This window comes from Pectinophora gossypiella, chromosome 1, assembly GCF_024362695.1.
Source record: "Pectinophora gossypiella chromosome 1, ilPecGoss1.1, whole genome shotgun sequence".
NCBI classification, from domain to species: domain Eukaryota; kingdom Metazoa; phylum Arthropoda; class Insecta; order Lepidoptera; family Gelechiidae; genus Pectinophora; species Pectinophora gossypiella.
Window position 1 is genome coordinate 3,410,267 of NC_065404.1, and position 26,039 is coordinate 3,436,305.

The 26,039-nt window shown below is 38.7% G+C and overlaps 4 protein-coding genes across 4 annotated transcripts; 3 read left to right on the forward strand and 1 right to left on the reverse strand.

Annotated features, from left to right (window-relative positions):
• The first annotated feature begins 18,331 nt into the window (after positions 1-18,331).
• Positions 18,332-19,003, forward strand: LOC126366673 (larval/pupal rigid cuticle protein 66-like). The gene is made up of 2 exons (XM_050009880.1): positions 18,332-18,384; positions 18,611-19,003. The coding sequence occupies exons 1-2, from the start codon at positions 18,373-18,375 to the stop codon at positions 19,001-19,003; spliced, it is 405 nt and encodes a 134-aa protein (XP_049865837.1). The 5' UTR covers positions 18,332-18,372.
• Positions 19,004-19,664: 661 nt separating this feature from the next.
• LOC126381720 (larval/pupal rigid cuticle protein 66-like) lies at positions 19,665-20,681 on the forward strand. Its single transcript, XM_050031176.1, has 2 exons — positions 19,665-19,700; positions 20,007-20,681. Exons 1-2 carry the CDS (start codon positions 19,689-19,691, stop codon positions 20,577-20,579), a joined length of 585 nt encoding a protein of 194 aa, XP_049887133.1. The 5' UTR covers positions 19,665-19,688; the 3' UTR covers positions 20,580-20,681.
• Positions 20,682-23,191: 2,510 nt separating this feature from the next.
• Positions 23,192-24,326, reverse strand: LOC126381405 (cuticle protein 19.8-like). The gene is made up of 2 exons (XM_050030906.1): positions 24,286-24,326; positions 23,192-23,924 (listed from the first exon to the last, which is right to left on the reverse strand). The coding sequence occupies exons 1-2, from the start codon at positions 24,295-24,297 to the stop codon at positions 23,193-23,195; spliced, it is 744 nt and encodes a 247-aa protein (XP_049886863.1). The 5' UTR covers positions 24,298-24,326; the 3' UTR covers position 23,192.
• A 666-nt stretch (positions 24,327-24,992) lies between these two features.
• Positions 24,993-26,027, forward strand: LOC126366685 (cuticle protein 19.8-like). The gene is made up of 2 exons (XM_050009882.1): positions 24,993-25,004; positions 25,296-26,027. Exons 1-2 carry the CDS (start codon positions 24,993-24,995, stop codon positions 26,025-26,027), a joined length of 744 nt encoding a protein of 247 aa, XP_049865839.1.
• The last annotated feature ends 12 nt before the right edge of the window (positions 26,028-26,039 follow it).

Consider the following 26,039-nt stretch of genomic DNA (forward strand, 5'->3'; position numbering starts at 1 on the left):
ATTCATAGATTTCACGCAACATATTTATCAAGGTAGGCTAAAAATACCTTTCATCATTACCGCTCATTTGTCAATCTACAATAATATTATCATAACAAATTATAAATAATTTATAACCCGAACCAACCCAACACTTCACCCTAAAACCACTGATACGGACACCCTATTTAAAAAAAAAAAAACTCCCCTTTGCCTTTTAAAGTTCAAAGCGGCCTAATTTGTAACCATTAAATCATGTTGGAAACAGACCCCATAAGAAATGTCATCGTAAAAAGAGTAGAGCGAACACATTCCTTTCTCCCGGAAAGCGTCAAGGGCGCCTCTCAGATCATACACCTGCAGTGACAAATTGCTACCAGTTGTATGGCCTGCGAATTGTATAGAATTGGCAAATGGAAGGACGAAAAAAATTATTTAAAAATTGACCAATTCAAAATCTTCTCTTATAAAAAGTAAGAAATAATATTATGTCGTTATTTTGTTATCACGTTGCCTAACAAAAACGTCCGTGGGTATGTACTTAGTTCATCTTACGATGTACCTACTCTGACTACCCGAATTGGGATATAGTCGTGAACTTATGTTAAAATTAAATTTTGAAGATTTACATCAAAACGAAGTACTCTGAACTACTTCATAATAATTAACCGATTTAAAATCTGTCTAATAAAAAGTAAAGAAATCATATTGTTTGGTTAAATACAATCCCAGAATCTAAGTTCTGAAAAATACGGGCGTGAGTTTATGTATGTATTATGTAATAAAGTTTTTCTTATCATAACATTAAAAAATATATATTATACAGGGTGTTAGTGACATCGTAACGAATACTCAAGGGGGACTGATTCAGACCATGATCTGAGTTAATATCAAGGTGGAATTTTTCGTCGCAAAATTCATGTTTTTTTTTAAGTTGTTTTTTTTAATTATTTTCAATTCTATACTTTTGCGATGGAAAATTCCACTTGATATTAACTCAGAATAATCAGCTGAATAATCCCCCTCAGTATTCGTTATGATGTCACTTACACCCCACACAAGTACATACGGTAGCCATACAAGTAGGTATGGGTGTTAGTGACACCGTAACGAATACTGAGGAGGATGGATCAGATCATGATTCTGAGTTGATATCAAGTGGAATTTTCAGTCTGACTATTCCTGAAAATGTTTGTGTTTTTTTTTAATTATTTTCAATTCCCCTACTTTGCGAAGGAAAATTCCACTTGATATCATCTCAGAATCATGGCCTCAATCACCCCTCAAATTTTTCGTTACGATGTCACTAACTACCTGTATAGGTACTTTATTTTGGACAATTTTACATCCATATTGCTGACAAACGTAAACACAAAAGATATTAAAATAAAATAGGTAGATACTTAAAACTAGAATACAGCATATGGCACACGCTTAAATGCTGAAGGATCCAGAGCTTAATAAACCTGTCCCACGAGTGTCAGAATTTAAAACTGCTTAACCGATTTTGATGAAACTATTCTTCCTCCTACTATCCTTAAGTATAAATTGGAGAGAATTTGGCTTGTAAATATTAAACTAAGAACTTACTCTTTTTCATGTAAACTTCACAATGGCCCGCGCACTGTCATGTTATAAATCTTTATTAACATTTTTTGCGATCCCCTGCCGAGTTCTTTGCTTCCCAGCTGCATAAGATTTACAAATAAATACAAATTTATGCCCAGTCCCAACTATATCGAAGCAAATAAGTGTCATTTAAATTGGTTTGATGAACAGCGGGCTGCTCTCCGCCCTTTTAAATAAAGTTTATATTTGTAAATGTAAATTTTATTACATTTCTTTCCTATGAACTGTATCATATTCGTTCATTTAAAAGGTAATGTAGTTACTTGAAACGTAATCAGTTTTTTTACTTTATGTTATATTAGTGAATGTCATCGATATTTTTAATTACTGGTGGTCTTAAAATTGTACTTTGGCGGCGAGGGTGTGCTGCCGCCAAAGGATGTTTTCGTGGGTACCGAACAGAGCATAGTACCCCCTCTAGCACCACAAGTTAGTAGTGTGACTAGGGATCGACCGATCCAACAGTGTTGTTGTTTGAAGTTGTATATATGCGTCTTGCCGTGAAAACATCGATACCGCGTTTCCACGACCGCTTAAAGAATGTAGCGCCATCTGTTGCATGTGAGCGGAACTAGGTGGCCAACTAGTTGGGTCCACTACAGTACTAAGTACATATTTATGAGCAAACTTCACTTAAATAGTGGTAAGCAGTCTAATAGGAAGCTCGGTGAGGTGTGAGTACTGTTGAATTGTATGTGGATTGATTAGTTTCACCACTCGTAGACTGTAGTCAATGAAATGCTGATTGTTTTGCCACTAGATCGATGAGAACTAAAATTATTATCATCATCATCAGCCCATTAACGTCCCCACTGCTGGGGCACGGGCCTTCCCTATGGATGGATAGGGAGATCGGGCCTTAAACCATCACGCGGGCCCAGTGCGGATTGATGGCTATTAACGACTGCTAATGCAGCCGGGACCAACGGCTTAACGTGCCTTCCGAGGCACGGAGGAGCTCGAGATGGAAACTTTTTTTTTTTTGGTCACCCATCCTATGGACCGGCCTTTGCGAAAGTTGCTTTACTTCAGCAATCGCAGACCGAGCGCGTTTACCGCTGCGCCACCGACCTCCTCGAAATTAATTATAAAAGTAAAGAATTATTATTTTTTATAACGTATTTTTATGTTACAAATAAAAAGAACCGTGACGCTACGCGATCCAATTTTATGTGTGTCCCACTCCTGGGCACATGCCTCCCCTCTATCAACATATGAACATACTCCACCACGTTGCTTCAACGCAGATACCGAGACCAAGCGTGTATGTTATGTGTTAACTTAAATATAAAATAATTGAAAATAAAACGGAGCCATGTCTGTGGCCTTTGGCGGCTCAATAGTAACCCTAATAGATATTTAAGAGTCGCCGTCGCTGGATACGGTTTGGACAACATGATGATGAGTAACCCTGACCAAGGTTGATGAGGTTAGTTGGTTGGTTGGCTGTGATTGATCTCACAACCACACGACTGAAGAAGAACATAAGCCTTGCGGTGCGAATATATCTAGAGCTTTGACCATAACCATACACGTAGATAGCATACGTTGCGTCTATTGGTCGAAAGTCGAAACCCTCGATATAATATTTCGTGTGTGCGTTATTTATCTTTTGATGTGATGTCATTATAATGTATATATATATGTAATCCGTGTCTGTGGTGTCCTAAATAATAATCTTTCTTTCTTTCTTTTTATTCGATATATTTGCACTACGCACCGCGCGGTCGCCTGACAGATTAAAGTTAGCAATATTGCAAATAAGAGCGTTATTATTATCACCGTCGATTCGAATAATAAATTACTAATGAGGATAAAACCTAAAAGCTCAAATGTAGGCGGTACTCGGCGGCAGCAAAGTTGAGAGTTCCCAAATTTTGACAGTTCTCCATACTGTCCAGCTAAAATTCTTGGTAAATTGCTATAAAATGTGGAGCCACGTGGAGTGTGTCCCATCTGAGAGATGATTTACGAAAAAGAAAAGTTGGAAAAAGGCAGTTTTGATTGAAAATAAGTTTTCTAAGCTTCCTTTTTTACGATATTTAGGCAATATACTATGGTTTTGCAGTTAACCCCTGCGCAAAGGGTTATAGTGCAAAAATATAACCAAATAAAATGTTTGTTTTCTCAAATATAATGAGGAACTGTCCAAAATTTAAGAACACTCAACAATAGCGACACCTGATGGGAAAAATAGGCAGTTTTTATCCTCATTGCATGATGATCTTGACAGTTATCGGATAAGTAGGGTAGAAATCCTGCCAGTCTACTCGAGAGGCTTGAGTATGCAAATAAAAATAACATCATCATCATCAGCCATACGACGCCCACTTCTGGGCATAGGCCTTCCCCCAAGGATCTCCACGACGATCGGTCCTGCGCTGCCCGCATCCAGCGGCTTCCCGCGACCTTCGCCAGAACGTCGGTCCACCTTGTAGCGGACCTACCCACTGAGCGTCGTCCGACACGTGGTCGCCACTCCAGAACCTTTCCGCCCCAGCGACCATCGGTTCTCCTCGCTATGTGTCCTGCCGACTGCCACTTCAGCTTTGCAATTCTCCGAGCTAACAAGAAAAACAATTGTAATAAAAATAACAATTGTTCTAATAAAAATAACAATTGTAACTATATACCTACCTTCCTACTATACAGTCCACTTTTTTTGCGAGTCAACTTTACTTGCCATTTCAATTACACTTTTTATCAAAGGTCGTAGATTATTTTTAAGTGAGCAAGTACTTACTAAACAAGGCATTGACATCTCAAGTCACATAATTTATCTATTATATTATACATGTCCACTTGCTTGAAACTAACTTCATAAAATGTATCATTAATCTGTTAAATGTCACTTGTTTCAATACCTATTGTGTTTATGGTAAAAACAGCTGTATATTTTTTTGCCAGTAGATAATTTTTAACTTAAAACTTTCACGGAGTTACATCGAAAATAAATATAAGTAGTTCACCTGACTAATTATTTTAAGTAGGTATTAGCAAAGCCCTATTTTAACTATCCAGTCTAGTGAATGTCTTTCAAGATCTGGTTGGCAATCGTACCGTTATCGTCTCCCTAGCATTATCCCGTTTTCACGTGTGTTTTCTCAAGACATAATTAAGATGTGAATTGCCAACCTCATCAACCCTGGTGTCAGGGGTTATTATTGAACCGCTAAAGGCCCCTGACATGACTTACCACCGCCGCCGTCTTACTTACATCAGTAAGTAGTAACCGGGACCAACGGCTTAATGTGCCTTCCGGAGCACGGATCATCTTACTTTTTGGACAATCAGGTGATCAGCCTGTAATGTCCTAACCAAACTAGGGATCACAAAGTGATTTTTGTGATATGTTTCCACCGGGATTCGAACCCGGGACCTCCGGATCGTGAGCCCAACGCTCAACCACTGGACCACGGAGGTTGTTAATGGAGATAGTGTCTTGTCAGCTTGCTCTTCAGAGCTTGCTGTGAATCGAAAAATATATCCAGCGGAAGAGATTTTTCGTTCAAATCGTTATAAGATGTACAAACTCTGGGTTAGTTGATTTGTATTTCATTAGTATCTTTAAAAAGATTACCAATTAGTTATAACTTCAAAATGCAAGGGGTTTAGGTATAAAATAAATAAAAGGTTTGTCGAAATTCGAAACTGGTTGAAACAATTTGTACCAGGCGGTTTCCAAAATCGTAGGTACTTAAAAACCCGAATTTCAGCTATACCCCGCGTATTTCGAGAAAGTGTTGCCGTATAACAAAAAATTACAACTCACTAAGATGCTTCGAATGACATATGTCTGGTCTCTGTTGTTGGAGGGGGACGTTTTGTCTCATTGTCCTTTGACCATATTTGAAATAATTACTTCAGCCCTTCACTGCACTCACTGTCGGAGACGCCACGATTTCCTACAGGGTTCAACATACATTTTGCATGAATAACTTTCTTCCTAAAACAGAGATAAGTCCTCTAAGGGTTGTATTAATAAACTAACCTCAGCTTCGAGATTGCTCTCAAGATCGTGTCAATGTGACAGTTCTCATATAAAAGCAGAGACTTGAGCATGGTCTTGAGGGCAGTCTCAGCTGAGATTAGTTTATTAATACCACCCTAAATGCCTATTAAACTGTCACCATCCATCGACTATTAGCGAAGTCTAATTAGACTGATGTCTAAACTTCGACATTTCCTAAAAGCACATGTCGGTCTTGGTTATTCGCAATTTAGTGGTGTCCCCTCTTCCTTAATTTGCTGTTTAGTGATGTCGATAAGTGTTGTAAATTTTCGACAAAAACTTAGCCAAGTTGCAAGCGATTATGACAATCGACAGTGACAGTGATAAATATGAGGACTAGCTTTTTCCCGCGGCTTCTCGTTAAATTCGGTTTAACACGGTTTCCCTTTCCTAATGTATAAATTTTGAGTTTCCTACCTCGAAAACGGCGAAAATTGGAACGTGGAACGGGTTTCCGGCTCAAGTCTTCCCTCCTTCTTAAAATATGGGGCTCTTTAAGCGAAGCGTGAAGAAGCACCTAGTAGCCCAGTATGGTAGTCGCAACTGATTCCAAATTGACTCATTGCGTTGCTTTCGGTTGCTACTGCAATTAGGGATTCTCTATGTTTACCATCAGGCATAGTTGAGCCAACATACTTGGCCAATATAGAAAAAAAAACCCACGTTGTGAAGCGGTCGGAAATGTAATATTAATTTGTAAGTAACCATCGATTCTTAAGAGTATTATTTTTACTATTAGCGACAACCCCCAGTATTTGACCGCGCAGTTAACGAATAGCTCGTGTTTGTTTTTAGTTTGAACGCGCGAATTTTAGGTAGGTACCTGTATAAAATGTCAAGATCAAAGGAGTGCAACTTCTGTACGTAGTACTATTATTTATTCTGTGCAGGAGCACCGCCTCGCCACGCGGCCATCGCGTCGTGTGTTTACCGCGTAAGAGGTCCAAGAAGAGCCTATGGAGCGTCAATTGACCATAACTTATTAGTTGCTTAAGCTGTTTGCTTACACGATTGAAACAACCAACTGCATAAAAGAACCAGCAAGATTATCAGTAATACATCCACGTCATGACGTACAAGTAGGGAACATTAATATTATTTAACTACAATGTTTAATATTGCGATCGATATCAGAAGGTATAGCAAACAAAGCGACACGGAGGCGGCGACCTTGGTGCGCGTACGCAAGCGGTTGCGAGACCGTGTAATGGTAGCAAAGTAATATGTAATACAGAAGCATTTTCAAATTTATTTGCTTTATTAGGAGCAATGATATACATATATATGAAAAAATAAAAAAGTAAGTAAAACTGCGTATAGACGGCGCCGAGCTAGGTTTACCTCATCCCTTCTGGGTCTCACTTCAGTTAAAGAATAAGAAATAATACATCGTATAGAACGGCAACACTCCGCTCCCCACCAGCGTCAGAGCTAGGTTTACCTCACCCCCCCCTCGAACACAGTTTAGAGTTCAATCGTCTGGCGTCAGATGTCACACACACAGATGCGTGTGTACGATAACGTCAATGTGTGGTGTCTGTGTAAAATGAGGTTATTTGTATGAAGTATCCGGGCTGTGCTTCAGTCCAAATGGCTAAGGAGGAAGAGCGAGCGCGCGTGGTCAGCCTGACTCGCTCCCACTTACGCGGTATAGCGTCACACGATATGAATGAGATTTTTGTATGGAGTTTCCGGGGCCCTAGTCACAGGCTTTACTAATACCAAATGCCGTATTGGTTACTCCACCCACATAAAATGTAGATGCACATCAATACATAGAAACCAACAGTTTTTCCTACAGTACTTACAATCGTCACTTAACAGCCTACTACGATCCGCATTCCGCCAAAAGCACTGACTCACGCGCAAGCAGCCTCGCAATGTCGTACCATAACGCGGCGCGCGCGCATGTCTGGACTGCGACTAATTTTAAATGATCCGAGGGATTCCCAACTATTTATGTTACCGATGATAATTTTACTGAGATATTTTTTATTATTAAAATAATAAATCTTTGGAAAAGTACATGATTTAAACGTTTATACATTCTATATTTATTAAGCTTCCTATAGGAAATGAAAGGGTTTATAGGTATTATTGACGATGTTAATTTGTAGGTAATAACACAACATACAGACATAAGCTCACGACTATAATATGATGAACTAAGTACCCACACCTCACCAGCTTTCTGTTAGACCAACGTGATAGACGATGAGCCGTATCGATGTCTTTAATGGTCGAAACCAACCGTGTTAGTAAATAAAGCAAAATTAAAAATTTTGAAAAAAACCCACGACTGTAAAAATCTCATCGAAAAAGAATAAAATAACTCAAAACCCCCGACTTAACCCAATTATTATGTAACGAAATATTATATTAGACTTAAAAATACTTTCTAAAAAAGAGTTGATATCTCGAGACATCGGTAATAGATATACTTAAGTACCTAAACAACGAATATGGATGTTTACAGTTATTTTCCTAACGTGTCTGTTTCTCGAAGATATACATAAATGTAGCGATAATAATTTTACCATAATACATAACCGAGGAATATCCGTCGGGGGCTGCCTTTTCTATATGAAATTTCAACAAAAATTTAATCATACTCATAAGTGTATTTTATGTCGTCGTTAAACATCTACAATTCTTCAATAATTGTATTCACGTCACTAGAAAAACTTTAGCTGGGTTAATGGCAGCCCCCGACGGATATTCCTCGGTTATGTATTATGGTAAAATTATTATCGCTACATTTAAGTATATCTTCGAGAAACAGACACGTTAGGAAAATAACTGTAAACATCCATATTCGTTGTTTAGGTACTTAAGTATATCTATTACCGATCAGACATCTCTCACCCTAAACGCATATACCTGCTCCGTTCCGTCGTGGGTAAAACTGCACTTAAGATAAATCAACAACTCATTGGTGCAAGTCTGGTACTAAATAATAATAATATTAGGAAGAAAGGAACGTAGTTGTCGAGTCCTATTATCACAAATTTCCACTTTATCTGACCTCATTCCTCTTGAGAAAGTATATCACGTCCGAGCTCATCTAAAACTGGTTTGATGATGATACCTCTCATATGGAGTCAACGACCGATGAGCTCATCTGATGCAACATCGTAACGATACACGTATTTATTATGTAGATTATTGTTGTGAATGGACTTTAGTTATGAATGAGACGGCGTAGTAATGAGTAGGTAAGTATATCGTTCTAATGAGGATAAAATGCGAATCTTCATCTCCATAGAATTGTCCCGTTTTTCACAGGATCCGCTTACCTAACCTGAAGATTTGATAGGACCGGTTTTTTACAGAAGTGACTGCCTGTCTGACCTTCCAACCCGCGAAGGGGAAACCAGCCCAATACAGGTTAGGTCACGTACCTCCGAAAATGGATTTCTCGGGAATGTGAGTTTCCTCACGATATTTTCCTTCAACGTCGAGCACGTGGTAATCAGTTATGAATCGAAAAAAATATCGAAATCTTTGGTTTAGGCCCGTGCTGCTATTGGACCTTGAAATCTCACAGTGAGTGTCAAATGTCATTCCCGAGAAATACGTTTCGATTAAAACGTAATTTGTATTGGGCTGGTTTTCCCTACGCGGGTTGGAAGGTCAGACTGGCAGTCGCTTTTGTTTAAAACCGAAATTGTCAAAGCTTCAAGTTAGGTAAGCGAACCCTGTGGAAACTGGAAAATGGTATGGAGATGATAAGTAACGTGAACTACACATACCTTAGTAATTGTTGTTATTGGCTCGGACATTGTTTTCTTCAGCCACCCTCAATTGAGGCGCGTGGTTGATGCTCCATATCCCCTCCGAATGATGAGAAGAGTCATGTGCCCACCTATTGACATGTTACCATAATTACAAATAGAATGTATAAAAGAAGAAGTACGAAGAATAAACATGAAATATGTCAGAATCAAAAGCAGATGGAATACTAATTTGCTTACCCTGTCTCGCTGCTTGGCAAGGACCCATTATCTCTTCACTCTTCTTTATCTCGTGAAATTGATTACTTTTCAAAATTAAGTAGTAGTTATGTAGAAAGCACAGTTCAACACAACAAACTAGTATTTAAGAACAGAAAATCTTCTAAAATAACATCTTTACACGCGGGAGACAGAACCTGTCAAAGTGAAAATTAGCGATGTGACATTGGCACGGCGAAAATCGATTCGAAAAGTCGATCGATTTCGCTTCGTATAATGGGGGACTCTCCAGGCTACGTTCTTCAAATCAATATAGATTGCGCTAACTTTCGAATTTCATGGGGTAACAGGCATTATGCATCTTTTGTCTTTGTTTCTGGGTATAAATGATAACCCTTTTTTGTTACACCCAGGCACAATTACATCTTCCACCCATAATTATTCTGATCAAAATAAACAGAAGCAATATAGGAAGCATCGTAGTTCTATACATAATGTGATCCAAATATCAAGCGGACAATTATTCTTATAATGCTTCTCCCTTTACATTGTATTTTGGGAATAATTATGTACCCAAATAATGAGAAAATAGGTAATTATCACGTTAAAGCTGTACAACGCCATCTGTATTGTTTTTGGTGAACGAAGACTGGAAAGTCCCTTATTACAAGTTTATGTTTTTATTAATTAATACTTATAATGGTCAACATAAAGACTCGTCAAGTTGTCTATGCCTAGGGCTTTTTGGCGGGAAACGGGAAACGGGACAGTTGCTTTCTTCATTGAATAATCTAAATAATTAATACGAAGTGGTGTTTTTGTGGTTAATGATCGCATTAAGTTAGTCGGAAGACATTCGCGAGGTGTTATTATATCGGAGTATTCAATAAACAAAGTGGATCTGCCTATTTTCGCTTCGTGGCAGTAAGCCGCTTCATAACTCGAAAGTTTATGCGGACTTTTGAGTTAATTCGGTTGGGGTTCGGAGTAGGAGTCTACTCCGAGGTAGGGGGCTTAGGTTTCATCATCATCACCTTTCATCATTTCATTAATCATCAAGAAAAAAATACGTAAGACATGGCTTGGGCATAGTTCCCTTTGCCTTACACTTCGGGGAAAACCAAAACAAAAAAAAAATGTCTATGCCTAGAAACATTTGGCGCCAAACATTTACCGCCGAAATCCAATTACGACAAATTTTATTACCAAGCTTAACATTTGAATGGCTTTAATTGGAATTAAATTAAAATGAGCATACGATTAATAAGCAGTTGTATTGGCAATAAAAATATCGCTTCCGTGGGCGGTATTAAAAGTAATTTAGAGATATTACTTAGTAGATTTTTGTGGTTTCTTATTTGACTAGTGAGGCCTGTTGCTAATTTATTGGGTCGTGTACTAGGTTCAAGATAAATTATTATTACTTAATAACGAAAAAAAGTAACGAAAAACATTTTATTTTTTTTATTAAATTTATGTACTTATGAATTTTAATAAAGAAAAACGTAATATAAGTACGACATTTTATCACATTTTTATATGACGTCACAGGGTGCTTTTCCATACAAATTCCATAGTAATTTCGTGATTATGACGTTAAGTAAAAAGTTACTGATTTGACTAGTTGAAAACTAGCCTATTTAAACTAAGCATAAATTCAAATTAAAAAATATCTTTATTCAGTAGGTAACATAGTTACACTGTGATCGTCAATTTTTACATAACGAACGTCGCATCCGCCTAAAACTACTGCATACATAGCAATACAGGACCGGATTTAAGAGAGGGCCACTGTCCCGGGAACTCCACAATAAAGATAAATAACCCGCCTTTTTTGCTTTCGCCGAAGTCGGATAAAAAAATAAACCTGACCAAAAGAAACAGTCATTTTTGATGGTTTTAATTACCTACATTATAAACTGAAAGAGAATGAATTACCTACAATGTACTACCTATTAGTAAATACCTTGAATTATGCGGCCATTTGTAAAAAAAAAACCCGTGATATTGATAATGACATTCATGGGACAACCTATTGTCAAAGTGTCAATTTCATATTTGTCACTGTCACATCGTCCATGGTATAAGAAGACCAGGTATTCTCAATCCTTTGGCAAGATTGCTAGCCCTTTGATGACGTAAGTTTTACCAATGTGTTACCATTGACAATTCAAAGTGTAACTATGTTACCTACTGAATAAAGATATTTATGAATTTGAATTTGAATTAATTGGTATCTCCAAGGACGTAAATTTTATTATTGAAAATTAAGAGAATTACTGACCAATCATTAAAACTAACTAAATATTTTTCTAAATTTCAAAATTTCCTTGCAAAGTAAATATCGAAGGTAATTTATTTTTTACAAAATGGCAACGCAGGTTGGAATGACGTCAGCTGGGCTAACCTTGAAATGTTAGCTGTCACTTGTGAGCATACCTGGTTTTCTTATACCATGGTGTTCATTCTGTGAATTAATGTGCAATACTTAGATCATTTCCATTTGAATTATCAATACAAAAAGCCTTTGTACAGAAGACGAAACTTAATCAAATAATCCAAAAACTTCTTGCCGGAACTTTCCTCCTAAGAAATGAATAAATGAACTTTGTAATTGAGCCTAAACTTAAAGTTGGTAATACCATTGAAGGTAGTCATTATAGTTTCACGAACCATCTGCGAACAAGTTATAATTAACTGCTCTAAATAATCGCTTAACTTCCAAAAGCCCAAGACATGAGCGGAGGCGATTACATTTTTGCCCCTATCATTAAGAATATACATATGTTTAAAAACCGATTAGTTAGGTACCAAGGGGGTTAACAAGGCCATATCAAAGCAAATTGTCACCTACAATATTCCTAAAATGATAATGAACATCCCTTATTTTAAGTTAAAAATATGATTCAATAATAAAACTACTTACAAATGGTTTTGCTGGAACATATTATGTATCCTTTTTAGCTTTTGAACATATTAGCCACTACATTTTCGCAGTTTAAACAATTCTCCAGGGGCCCGAGCCAAGTTACAAAGGTTATCACGATAATAGTGTCAAAAATAAGTACTTATAGTAAGTATGGGATTGACTCGTCACATTATATCAATCCCATACATTTTTATCACTGTCAACTTGGCTAAGCCCCTGTTCAAGATTGCTTCTTTACATACCTAATAACTACGCTCTTGTCGGTGTAACATTTCCCATCTGTCTGTCTCTTTTCAAAGCAACACGACGTCTGCCTTCAATTTGTTCCACCAATTATTGTTCCTCCTGTGATATTTTTAAAAATATAGGTAATCAAATCTTATACTTAAGGACAAGTTAAGGCCCACTTTGTGAACTCTGACTCCTATTCTTATATGTAAACTATCTGTCATCTTTTCCTTCTTCCATAGTGATATTATATTTAATTATTTATTTATATTTAATAGTCCAACATTAATCTATTGCCCAAATTGTCTGTATTCAAGTTTTATGTCTGATTTTTGTTTAGTTCTGTGCAATAAAGTATATTTGATTTGATTTGATCTATCTAATTATACAGATAGATTAATGTTCTTATTATTGTAGGTAGTTATTTGAATTATTTATTATGTTAGAATGCACTAACCCCGCTATTATATTTGTACAAAATTTTCCTATATCCAAAGGTTGCCTAAAAGAAATTTCTGCATGAGCAATAAGGCCGCCTGTTGTGCCTTTCTGTATCTGTTGTCCTTATCTCTGTATCTTGTGTCTATTGTGCTAGATGTCTTGCATATATTTTTTTGCCAAGTTTCATAATCGCTCCTCGCTTATACCGCAATCCGTTCATGATGCAACACAGGGCCGGGTCAAATTTCGGCGCCGACAGTGCAATGGCATAATGCATTTGAGGTCATTGCCATGGTCGTCAAGATGAGCTCAAAGTTATACTTACGTAACTTAATGCGCGTTGCATGATACGCTTATTAATTATTTACTTCTAAAGTTAACGTTTATGATTTGTTTCTTCACTTTTAGTTGGGTTACAGTTGTTTAGTTTGGAGTGAAGAGTGACTTTTAAAGTGGAATAAGTTTTGAATTTTAATCAACTTTTTGTTTTTATTACATTCAATATGCATTAAATTAATGTTTAGTTATTTCAAGTTTACTGTTTCTTTCGAGTTTAATGTTCTTTATTATAAATAAATTCGCAACAGTACTAAGTTCTTGGACCGGGCTAAATGATTTATTGCCAGAAAGTTCCGTTAATACCTTCTTTCTGCCTAATTTATTTTATTCTGGTACTCAACTTGTTCTTTTTCATCATGTAGGACCTTGACAAGACGCAATCGCTAAGGCGGATTTATGATAAGATTGATGATGACCATGGCGACTGCTTCGACTCCTAGCCGCCACGACGCTGATGCGCCCGAAGATAGCTTATGTAGCTTTCCGATAAGATTATTGAGAAGATGAACACACTTTATTTTATTTTTCTTTACTCCTAATAAATACTTCACACATTGTCATTAACGGCATACGTAATCTAGTGGTCAGGGCGTTGGTCTCTCGACTAGATTTAATTATCTGAGAAGATATTTTATAATAATAAAAACACTTTGTGTTCCATAGTTTGGTTAGAATATTGCAAGCTCATCACCCGATAGTAGGATGATCCGTACTCCGAACAAAAGTAAGTATTTAGTCGTTATATGAGCCATGTCAGGGGTCATTAGCGGTTCAAACGTCGGTCACTGGCCTTACAACCTATACGAGAGAAGAAGTACCTACGTGGCAGAAAAGAAAAACAAAAAACAGCAAATATTTTTCACTTTAAAAAAAAACCAAAGGGGCCCACCCGTATTCACTACAGTTCGATATTTAAAACGAGGACAGCATACAAATGCCCTTATTTGTTTATTAGTTTCAAGGTGCTAAGTATAATCAAAGACTTTGTGAGTCGAATTTCAATTACAGTCATTTTATTTGCCATTTGAACGGACCGCAGCCGTAAACGATATTGTTAAGTGGTATGTAACAAACCAATGGCCCCGATTCCAGTACACACCACCTGATTTTATTTTAAGTTATACCTGTCATTTTCTTATCCGCCGAAACGAAAAGGGACGTATAATCGACAGGCGTAAAAATTATGGAATACAATTTTAGGCAGAAATCTAAAACAACCCTCTAAATTTTTTACATTGGTCAATAACTCGACAGATTTAAGATGACAGCACACATGAAACGGGTTGCATATCAGAGATATATTTAATTCACCCGGGTTATTCATTGATTTTAAAATTAACAGTTGTTAATCTCCCGTCCCTTTCCTTTTAACTTAAAATAAAATTAGGAGGTGTCTGCAGGAATTGAGGCTAATATCTTCAACGTTTTTATATTATTCGGCAAATATATTTTTGCATAATAGGTACGTCTTACTAACGGCCATATTATCCAGTAACGTGCATCTCTATGCTCTGGAGGTAACAAAAAGAAAAATCCAAAAGGCCACGTTTCCCAAAAAAAGATATATATGGCACTGTACAACTTTAACGTGAGAATTATCCTAAAATATAATGTATTGGCAAAGGCATGTTCAAAAATAATTGATGCTTGATATTTAGATAATTAAAGATATGTATAGAATTATGTTGCTAGGTATCTTTATTACTTCTCTTTATTTTGATCGGGATAATACAGCAACTTGTTATGGTAACCAGGGTCATCATTTATACCGAAAAAAATGATGCGTATGTCTGTTAAACGTGTCTCTAATATGTACTCTACGTTACTAAAGTGTTACGAATAGATATCGATTTTGTATAAAATGCTCTATTTCCTTTCCGTTTCCCACAAAATTTGATACTTGTATTGCACATTCCGATATCAGTTTCCTATAGTTTGAATATAAATAGCAGGACTCGCATTGACACTTATATTTCATTAAGTATTCGTGTAGTCAAAGGACGGGTTTTAGACTCAAACAACATGATTCAGAAGGTTGGTCTAGTTTATAATATTACTCATTCAGCCTTCACAACAGTGTAGCAAGGGTTTTATTAGATTGCACTAGTTTCCCTGTCATCGTAATTGCATTTAGGTTTTCCCAGTCTTATAAATATAATAAACCTATTTGCTCAAAACTTTTTGATATTGGTTGTAGATTCTAGATACTTTACCCTCAAAGGTCGTGGTTAAATACGGGATGCCTTATCATTATTTGTTTCTGGATTTATATTATTTGTTTTCGAATTTATGTTTGGATCATAAATGATTATCACGTGCTCAGCGGTGTACGAAAACATCGTGAGGAAACCCACATTCCCGAGAAATACGTTTCGATTGTGACCTAACCTGTATTGGGCTGGTTTTCCCTTCGCGGGTTGGAAGGTCAGATAGGCAGTCGCTTCTGTAAAATACCGGACTTGTCAAATCTTCAGATTAGGTAAACGGACCCTGTGAAAAACGGGATAATGCAAGGGAGATGATGAATTTATGTAGATGGAGAAAGTATTGCGAATGCTATCTGAGTTTTCGAGATTTTAAACATGTTTTACCTTTATCATTCCCTAGTAGAGAAGTATGGTGATAGGGAAACTACACAACTTATCAATTTACAAAGACAAGTTCAGAGGGGTTAAAAAGGCCAGATTGAAGCAATTCACCTAAAAAAAATCAATATTGCTATTAACTTGACATTTGTTGACACTGCGCACTTACTTTTATATGCACAAAATCAAATTGCCATATCGAATTTTTAGGTGAATTGATTCAATGTGGCACTTCTGAGTTTGCACATGTCAATAGATCTGAGCGTTGTTCATATTTTGTGTATTTCTATGCTGCAATAGATACCGTACATCATTATCAATAAGCACTTAGGTAAGGCATTTTTTGAGTGAGTGGCGAGCCAGTTCAAGAATTTATAACTTTTTCTTTCCAGCTGTCCATAATTTCCGCGTTGGTCCTGTCAGCTACGTGCATGGTAATCCACCAACTACCGATTCACGTTCCCATTGTGATTCCACACGACGACTCGAACTACGCTTTTTCCTACAACGTCAACGATCACAACACTGGAGACATGAAAAACCAACAGGAAACCCGTCACGGAGGCACGGTAACTGGCCAGTACTCACTTCTTCAGCCTGATGGAATACGAAGGACCGTTGATTACAGAGCCGATGACCTAAGGGGCTTCCGAGCTACAGTCAACAATGATAGGAACGACGTAGACAGATCAGGTGATAGAGATGATAATGGTACACCTCAATGGCCACAAATACCTCAACCTCAAGTTCTTTCGACGCCAGAACCTTTTGCTGTGTCCAGGACGTCTGTCATTCAGACCATCAACACTCATCGCGTTGGTCATCCCTGGAATTAAGCTACTTTTATCGCAGGTGATAGATACGAAGAGGAAGGAACATAAAGGAAGTCCTTTAGTTATATATAACCACGGAATGATAAAATAGATATACCTACTCAGTATGTCTCACCACTATGACATAGCCTACTTTAAAAGGAATTTGGTATTAATATAAACGAGGATAAGTATTTGAAATAAAAAGGAAAATACTTCTAAAGCCATTTTCAAGCAGCAAAGAGACAAATGTTAGGTATCTACTCAAATTTTGGAACATCCAACACTCCAAGATGATTTTTTTGAGTGTCTTAAAGTAGAGACATAAAATAGGCGTCATGTAAAGTACGATACTAAAGTCACCTCGTATATTAAAAACATAACGCCTTTTATGAGTTAACATGACCTTCTCTGTCAATAAACAAATGTAGAAAGACTTCTCTGTCATCTGTGTATCGATACACTATATTATACTAAGGATCAAAATGAACGCGACGGAAAACGGACACCGATTGATATTCTATCTTGTTTGCATTTATATTTTACTTCAATGCTTCGGACTAGCTTAGGAATAGACTGGAAGTGCACTAGAGAATGATAATAAGAGGTAATTGGTGACCGTACCAGATAACCTTCGGCACAAATGATTACTATTGAGGGAAAGACTTAGTAATGTCCAAGAAATGCAATGCCATTTGTATTATATAACCTATTAGTTGTATACTTATTTATAATTTTGTACTCGTAAATTGAAATAAAGGTATGATAAAAAATATGTCATTATAATTAACGCCCAAAAGAATAAATAAATAGAATAAATAGTCTTAGAACGATAAATTGTCCACAACAATCGTTAAGACTTTTGACGATCATCAGAGCTAACTGCAACCAGAAAGAAAAATAATTATAAGTACTTGCTAACTGTTACTACTTACTACTTACTTGTTAACTTGTTAACTGATAAAAATAGTAATCGAACCAATTACTTACTTCTAAAATAAAAGTAGAATATAACATCCTACTATGCCACATTTCCTTTACTAATACTTTTAAGTCGAAAGACCTTAAATTCACTGTTGAAATTATATTTAGGGCAACCGTAATAAATTAAAACAGCTCAGCCAAAAATAGCCTAATTTGCATCCAAATTGCGTCCCTGTAAGGTTTTTAAACATATTTACGGAGGCAATCAATAAAGACATAATGCTCCATGTAACGATGCTAAATATAGACCACCTATTGTTATTTATATCAACATGTAGAACTTGAAACCTTTCTTGGGAGCATCGCCCTCGCACGAACTTGACTTTTAGACTTATTTCCTGAATTTCTTCTCAAACAAGTTGCTCGAGATAAAACTGGAGTAGTCTTGGGCGATATATAAAGGCACTGAATCTGGGAGGATAGCATCAGATTCACAGGATCTTACGACGTAGTCACAACTACCAAAACAACAAACTACAAAATGGTTGCGAAGGTAAATATTTAGACTAATATTAAAATAGATAACTTTAAGCTTGTTGTCATAAATCTACACTGTCGAACCAAATCCAATTATCACTTTCGATCAGCAGTGATGGATAATGACCAACCTCAATCAAGACTTGGTGACAATAAATTATCTTGAAATACGACCGTAAAATATCATGACAGTACTTTTGATCCCAATATAGTCTTTTCACTTACGAAATTCTTCCTTCTAGTTCGTCGTATTCCTCGCCTTTGTGGCTGTGGCCGCCGCCTCCGATCTGTCTGCGTTCTCGTACGGCGTGGCCGACCCCTACACCGGCGACTTCAAGCACCAGACGGAGAGCCGCGCCGGTGACAATGTGGTCGGCCAGTACTCGCTGCTGGAGTCGGACGGCACGCGCCGCACCGTGGACTACGCCGCCGGCGCCGGGGGCTTCAACGCCGCCGTGCGCAAGGACCCTGCTCTCATCGCCGCCCCCATCGCTCCCATCGCCCCCATCGCCCCTATCGCTCCCATCGCCCCCATCGCTCCCATCGTCCGCGCTTTCCCCTACGGCGCCTACCCCTACTCCTACGGAGCTTACCCCTACAAATTCGGTGCCTACCCCTATGCTCGCTACTACTAAATCCTGACATATCTCCGCATATTTTTGTAAATAATTGGTCTGTAAATAAAAGTTTATGATTTTTTAACTTTATGTATAATTTTTATGACCCCTAAAATATTTTGTAATTTGATTATTTTGTTGCGCAATAACAATACTTTAAGCAAAAAACATTTGCACCTACAAAATAATGTTACCTAGGTAATATTACATATCGTATTTTGTCATAATGTAGTTGAACACATTAAAAATCATGCCTGATTATAATTTAAATCGTCCAATTAACACAAATAGCAATTTGACTAAAAACATTGTAACATCATTATTTTATCTGCGCTAACATCTAACTGTCTCAAGGTTGCGAATATTTTGTTAGAAACGGAAAACGTGGCTAGGTTCGATGTGTGCAATGCATTTAATTGTTTCCTTTGTATCAAGTAATAATATTATATTTATATTACCGATGAAATATAAGTACATTATACCGATTGGAGCGGTCAGCCGTCGAGCATTGAAGTTCCGCATTACTCGTTCACTGACGAAATTGAACTCCTAAAAAACCCTCACTCTGAGTGACCTAGAACGTGTAATATGTCTTTTACTTCCTATTATTAGCGTGAAACGATTGTGCAGGACTCATATAAAAGACAAACAAAATCGAGATTAATCATTCGCAGTTCACTGTGCAACTAAAACAAACGTCAAAATGGCAGCTAAGGTAATTATTTATTACCTTGCAGTTACATAGTGTAATTTACTTATATACAAGAGTCCATAGTGTAATTACACCCATTTCGAACAGTGCATTTAAAAAAATATTTCAAAAGTGACTAGTTTTGTGACAAGTTCTAAAGTTTAATTGAGCGGAAGTTTTCTTTATGGAATTTGCCTTATGACGGAGCCTAAACGGTCACCGATTTGACTCCAGAAACTACTGCAGCAGTGGGGTTTAGCTAGAAATCACACATTAAAAAATAGTGAAATTATTAATCATCTAACTCAATTTGTCTTTCCTTTCCTATAGTTCGTCGTTGTCGCTATGTTGGTGGCGTGCGCGCACGCTGGCGGAGACTACACCAGCTTCTCGTACGGCGTGTCCGACCCCCACACCGGCGACGTCAAGAGCCAGCACGAGACCCGCGTCGGGGACTCCGTAGTGGGCCAGTACTCGCTCCTCGACTCCGACGGCACGAAGCGCACCGTCGACTACGCCGCTGATGCTCACTCCGGCTTTAACGCCGTCGTGCGCAAGGACCCCGCCCTCGTGCACGCCCCCGTCCTCGCCCACGCCGCTCCCGTGGTCGCTCACGCCGCTCCCGTGGTCGCTCACGCCGCTCCCCTGGCCCACGCTGCTCCCCTCGCCTACGCCGCGCACGCCGCTCCTCTGAGCTACGCCGCGCACGCTGCTCCTTTGAGCTACGCCGCGCACGCTGCTCCCCTCGCCTACGGTGCTGGTCTTGGTCATGGTGCCGTCGCCTACGGATCCCACGGTCTCGGCCTCGGCGCTCACGGTCTCGGCCTCGGTGCTCACGGTCTCGGCTATGCCGCCCACGGTTACGGAGGCCACGGTTACGGAGCCCACGGACTCGCCTGGTAAATAAGTAAATAGTAAAATAATTTATTTGACCCAACAAATACTCAATGACATATAAAGCTGTGATGAACAATGTGTAAATAAATAAAACTTTTGTTAAAATATACGTTTTTTAATTATTACTTTGACGACATCCTGTTACGTCGCTTTTTCATATTGAAGTACATTTCACTGTTCAATTAATATAAGTGCCTACTTAATAAACTTGATAATTACACTTTGTAAGTAATTAAGCAATTTTGAGGCTTGTAGCAAATCATTCACTTACTTTCCGTAATTTCACTAGATTGAGTTATTCAAGCTGGCAATTCAATAAATTAATGCAATGTATTGATTAATTACGTATTTTTCCTTATGAATATTTATTATGAAAGCCCACACGATTGATCTATCTATTGATCTTTGTTTGACAACAGCACACAAAACCAAATCCCAGTAAAGATTACGTTCATACAAAGCATTCAACAAGGAAAAATACCACTATTAAATAAAATAAAATAAAATGCATTTATTTCAGGTAGGCACCCATATTGTAAGATATAATTATGTCCAATATATTAAAATTAAAAATAATAATAATAATAATGAAATAAAGTTAAAAATTATTAAAATCAAAACTTAAAATTAAAAACATATTTATTAAAATGAAAAATTAATTAATATTGAGTTAAAAATAAATATAATAATAAAATCCATTTAGAAGCGCCTTTCCGGCACTGGCACAGAGAGGTGTCTGTCACAGCAATGCCGAAGAAAAGGGCAGTCCAGTCTGGATGCAATCATCATCAGGACGCTGTTGGAGCTGGCCCGCACCGCACGTAATGTACTTAATAGCTCGAAATGAGGGGCTTTCCAGGCAACGTTCACCAAAAGTAATATATATGTGACGTTGTACACCTTTAATGTGATAATTACTTATTTTCTCATTACTTGGGTAAATCATTATTCCAAAATACAATGTAAAAAGGATCATCATTATACCCAACGGCCTGACGGCCTCCGTGGTCTAGTGGTTGAGCGTTGAGCTCACAATCCGGATGTCCCGGGTTCGAATCCCGGTGGGGACAAATCACAAAAAACACTTTGTGATCCCTAGTTTGGTTAGGACATTACAGGCTGATCATCTGATTGTGCAAAAAGTAAAAAGATCCGTGCTTCGGAAGGCACGTTAAGCCGTTGGTCCCGGTTATTACTTACTGATGTAAGTACGTAGTCGTTACATGAGTCATGTCAGGGGCCTATGGCGATTCTGCAATAACCCTGGCACCAGGGTTGATGGGGTTGGTAATTCACCTCACAATCCACACGATAGAAGAAGAAGAATTATACCCAAAATAAAGATAAAGATGCATGAAGTTAGAAGGTTAAACGAAGGAAAATCTGTACAGCAAACACAAAATTTCATGAAATTTCCAACGGAAAATTCCATTTGAAATCAACTCAGAATCATAGTCTGAATCAACCCCTCAGTATTTGTTACGGCGTCATTAACACCTACGCGTACTTGTATGGCTACCTGTACGTACTTGTACCGGATGTAAGTGACATCGTAACGAATACTGAGAGGGATGATTCAGCTCATTATTCTGATTCTGAGTTAATATCAAGTAGAATTTTCCATCACCAAAGAATTGAAAATAATTTTAAAAAAGAAAACAAAATATCACTGCGACGGATACTCTATTTACGCATGCCAATTTAAAACTTTAAATACTCAACTACATTTAACCAAAACTGTTACAAAAATAGCAAGAACAAAAAGCTAGAGTAAGACAGTCAACCTTGAATCGCCGATCGGTTCAAGAACCCGGTACTACTGAGGGATTCGACTCATGCACTATGAACCAGTGTTAGTGAGGTTGGCAATTCACCTCACAACCCACACGGTAGAAGAAGAACCGGAAACTGTAATCATCAAAGGGGACAATTTTGACATTGATTCATAATCTTTCTCGTATTCAATAATTTATAATATTATAACATAAAACCACGCCTGTATCCCAGAAGGGGTAGGCAGATATTCAAGTCCTATACGATAAGGCCGAGCTTTTTGCTATTAACTGGACACAAATCCTGGGAACCAAGTGATATAAATTAACCTAACATAAATTCAATGTCAAAAAGTCGAATTCAGTGGTTTAGACCCGGAATTCGCAGCCGTGACAGTACGATGTAAATCAAATCAAATCAAATCAAATATACTTTATTGCACAGAACTAAAATAAAACAAAAATCACGCATTCTCTTAATAACAAACCAATAATTATTTAGCGAAATATTATAATAGAAAACTCTGCTATGAAATAGCTGTAGAGTTTGATGTAATAATACTTATTGAACTTACGTGTAGACAACGTAAGCCACTGCTACTAATACCAAATGGGAAGATTCTAAATTCAAATCACAAACGTGTATATTTACAAAATAAATTAAACAAATGAATATCAAATTAAATATGATACGATATAGATAGTACGATACATTCATGTTGTAAAAAATATTTTTAACAAAGGTACTTATTTAAAGAAACGACTTTATCATTTACAATCATTTATTTAAATTATTTATTTCGTTTCGTTATAATTCGTCTAAGGCTGCCTAGCTTAAGGGAGCTATTCACCATTTTGCACCGAATTTGAGACCATGAGCAGCGAGATTACCATGAGCTAGACCAGTGTAGGCAGCGGCTCCATGGGCCAGAGGAGCGCCATAGCCGGCAGCAGCCAGAGGAGCGCCATACGCGCCGAGACCAGCGCCATAACCTCCATATCCAAGACCAGCTCCGATTCCTGCGTAACCAGCTCCAGCATATCCGGCACGGTGAGCAGGGTAGCGATTGAAGTTAGCGTAGGAGACGGCGCGGCCTGCGAGTCCTGTGGCATAGGGGGCGCCGGCGTAACCACCGAGAGGAGCGGCGAGACCACTGTGGGCTAACGGGGCTGCGAGGGGAGCGTGGGCGAGAGGGGTGGCAACAGCGAGAGGAGCGGCGATTCCATGCGCCAGAGGAGTGGCTAGCGCTCCGTGGGCTAAGGGCGCAGCGAGACCCGCCTTAGCGAGACCAGCACCGGCGTATGCTCCACTGTAAGCCGCAGGAGAAGGATGGACGCCGTAAGGAGGGTCTTTACGGACGACAGCGTTGAATCCAGTGCTGGGATGCGACTGGTAGTCCACAGTGCGCTTAGTGCCGTCAGGGTCGACTAGAGAGTACTGGCCCACGACGGAGTCTCCGACACGTTTCTCGTGCTGGCTCTTCACGTCGCCAGTGTTGGGGTCCGTCACTCCGTACGAGTATGAGTAGCTGCCACCGCTGGCACGAGCCGCGGCCACGCATGCAGCGAGGATTATGAACTGGAAAAATAAATAAGTATTGCTTGCATTGTTTCGTAAGAACGATTGGGCTGATCAGAGCTAAGACATAAAATCTATTACTCTATTCTATAAATCTATTCAAAGCAATTGGTCACTCAAATAGCGACCTACTACTTAGACAAAAAAATAATAAGTACATTTAATTAGGATTATTCATGACGTCAAATACAGCTCATTTCGCTATCATAAATGAATTCCCAAGTGGAAATATGAGATTTTGTCCAATGTTTTATAACACATAACAACACGCCTGTATTCCTGAAGGGATAGGAAGACGTGTATAGTACATCACATGAAATAGGGGGAGAGTCTTTCTACTGCTATTGCCAATGTGTTTTACCTTAGCTGCCATTTTTGTTAGTATGTGGTGTTTCAGTCGAGTTAAACTCTGAACTGATTCATCCCTAATCTCGTTTGCTATTTATATTCAGTGTAGAACTGGTGCATTGTATTTTCGGGGGTTATAATGAGAAGATTTGTATGCACACGTTACCGAAACACTTGTTTAGACAAGCTAATTATGACCGTTGCACATGTAAGTACGTTTATCTTCGTATAACCGTCTCGGTTTATGATGAAGAATAGTCGGATTACATCGTGAAATGTTTTATTGCTGAGCGGAAGACGAAATGGTTTTATGATCTTTATGATTTACTAGAGAACCGAATTTTCATTCTGACGTTTACACATAAATTAAGGCAGCCACTCCAATGGATTAGGCAAATTGATTAAACATAGAATTTATGTATTAGTAAAATAACTTTGTGAGACTGTCCTTTGTTTGGTAAGGTCTTTGCAAGCTTGAATCACCTGATTGGCGGAAAAAGTAAGATGAATTAACTGACTTAATCATAGAACAAGGCATTATGTATGCCTAATTAAGTTTCATAAAATGAATTATGACTTTGAGAATTGCATTTTTTAAAGCTAACTGAATAAAGTTAAGCAATATCTAACGCAGTGAGGCACTCATGAATATAAATAGTAACTGATATTGGGGTAAGTCAGTCCAGAGTTCGGCTCGAACAACATACCACACTTCCGAAAATGGCAGCTAAGGTAAAAATACTATTTAAAAAAAAAATACAACGTAACGGGTCTACTGAAATAACAATAGCAAAGAAGTGATGATTCCTATTTGTTTCCTTGGTGGTGCTCACAGATCATTATAAGATACAGCACGTTAATAGGACTTAATTTCCACACGGAATGCAATTTTTTACTAAATTAATAATCTGTAATATTAAACTGAATCACTCACAATACACTGCACCTACCTTGGTAAAATCATATTATGTTTTTACGACCAAAAAAGCATCCAAATGCTTATCTGTAAACTTCCTTTTCCAGTTCATAATCCTCGTCGCATGTGTGTCTGCGGCTTGCGCCAGCGGTGGCAGCTACTCATACTCGTACGGAGTGACGGACCCCAACACTGGCGACGTGAAGAGCCAGCACGAGAAACGTGTCGGAGACTCCGTCGTGGGCCAGTACTCTCTGGTCGACCCTGACGGCACCAAGCGCACGGTGGACTACGAGTCGCATCCCAACACTGGATTCAACGCTGTCGTCCGTAAAGACCCTCCTTACGGCGTCCATCCTTCTCCTGCGGCATACAGTGGAGCATATGCCGGTGCTGGTCTCGCTAAGGCGGGTCTCGCTGCGCCCTTAGCCCACGGAGCGCTAGCCACTCCTCTGGCGCATGGAATCGCCGCTCCTCTCGCTGCTGCCACCCCTCTCGCCCACGCTCCCCTCGCAGCCCCGTTAGCCCACAGTGGTCTCGCCGCTCCTCTCGGTGGTTACGCCGGCGCCCATTATGCCACAGGACTCGCAGGCCGCGCTGTTTCCTACGCTAACTTCAACCGCTACCCTGCTCACCGTGCCGGATATGCTGGAGCTGGTTACGCCGGAATCGGAGCTGGTCTTGGATATGGAGGTTATAGCGCTGGTCTCGGCGCGTATGGCGCTCCTCTGGCCGCTGCCGCCTATGGCGCTCCTCTGGCACATGGAGCCGCTGCCTATACTGGTCTAGCTCATGGTAATCTCGCCGGTCACGGTCTCAACTACGGTGCGGAATGGTGAATGACTGGCTGA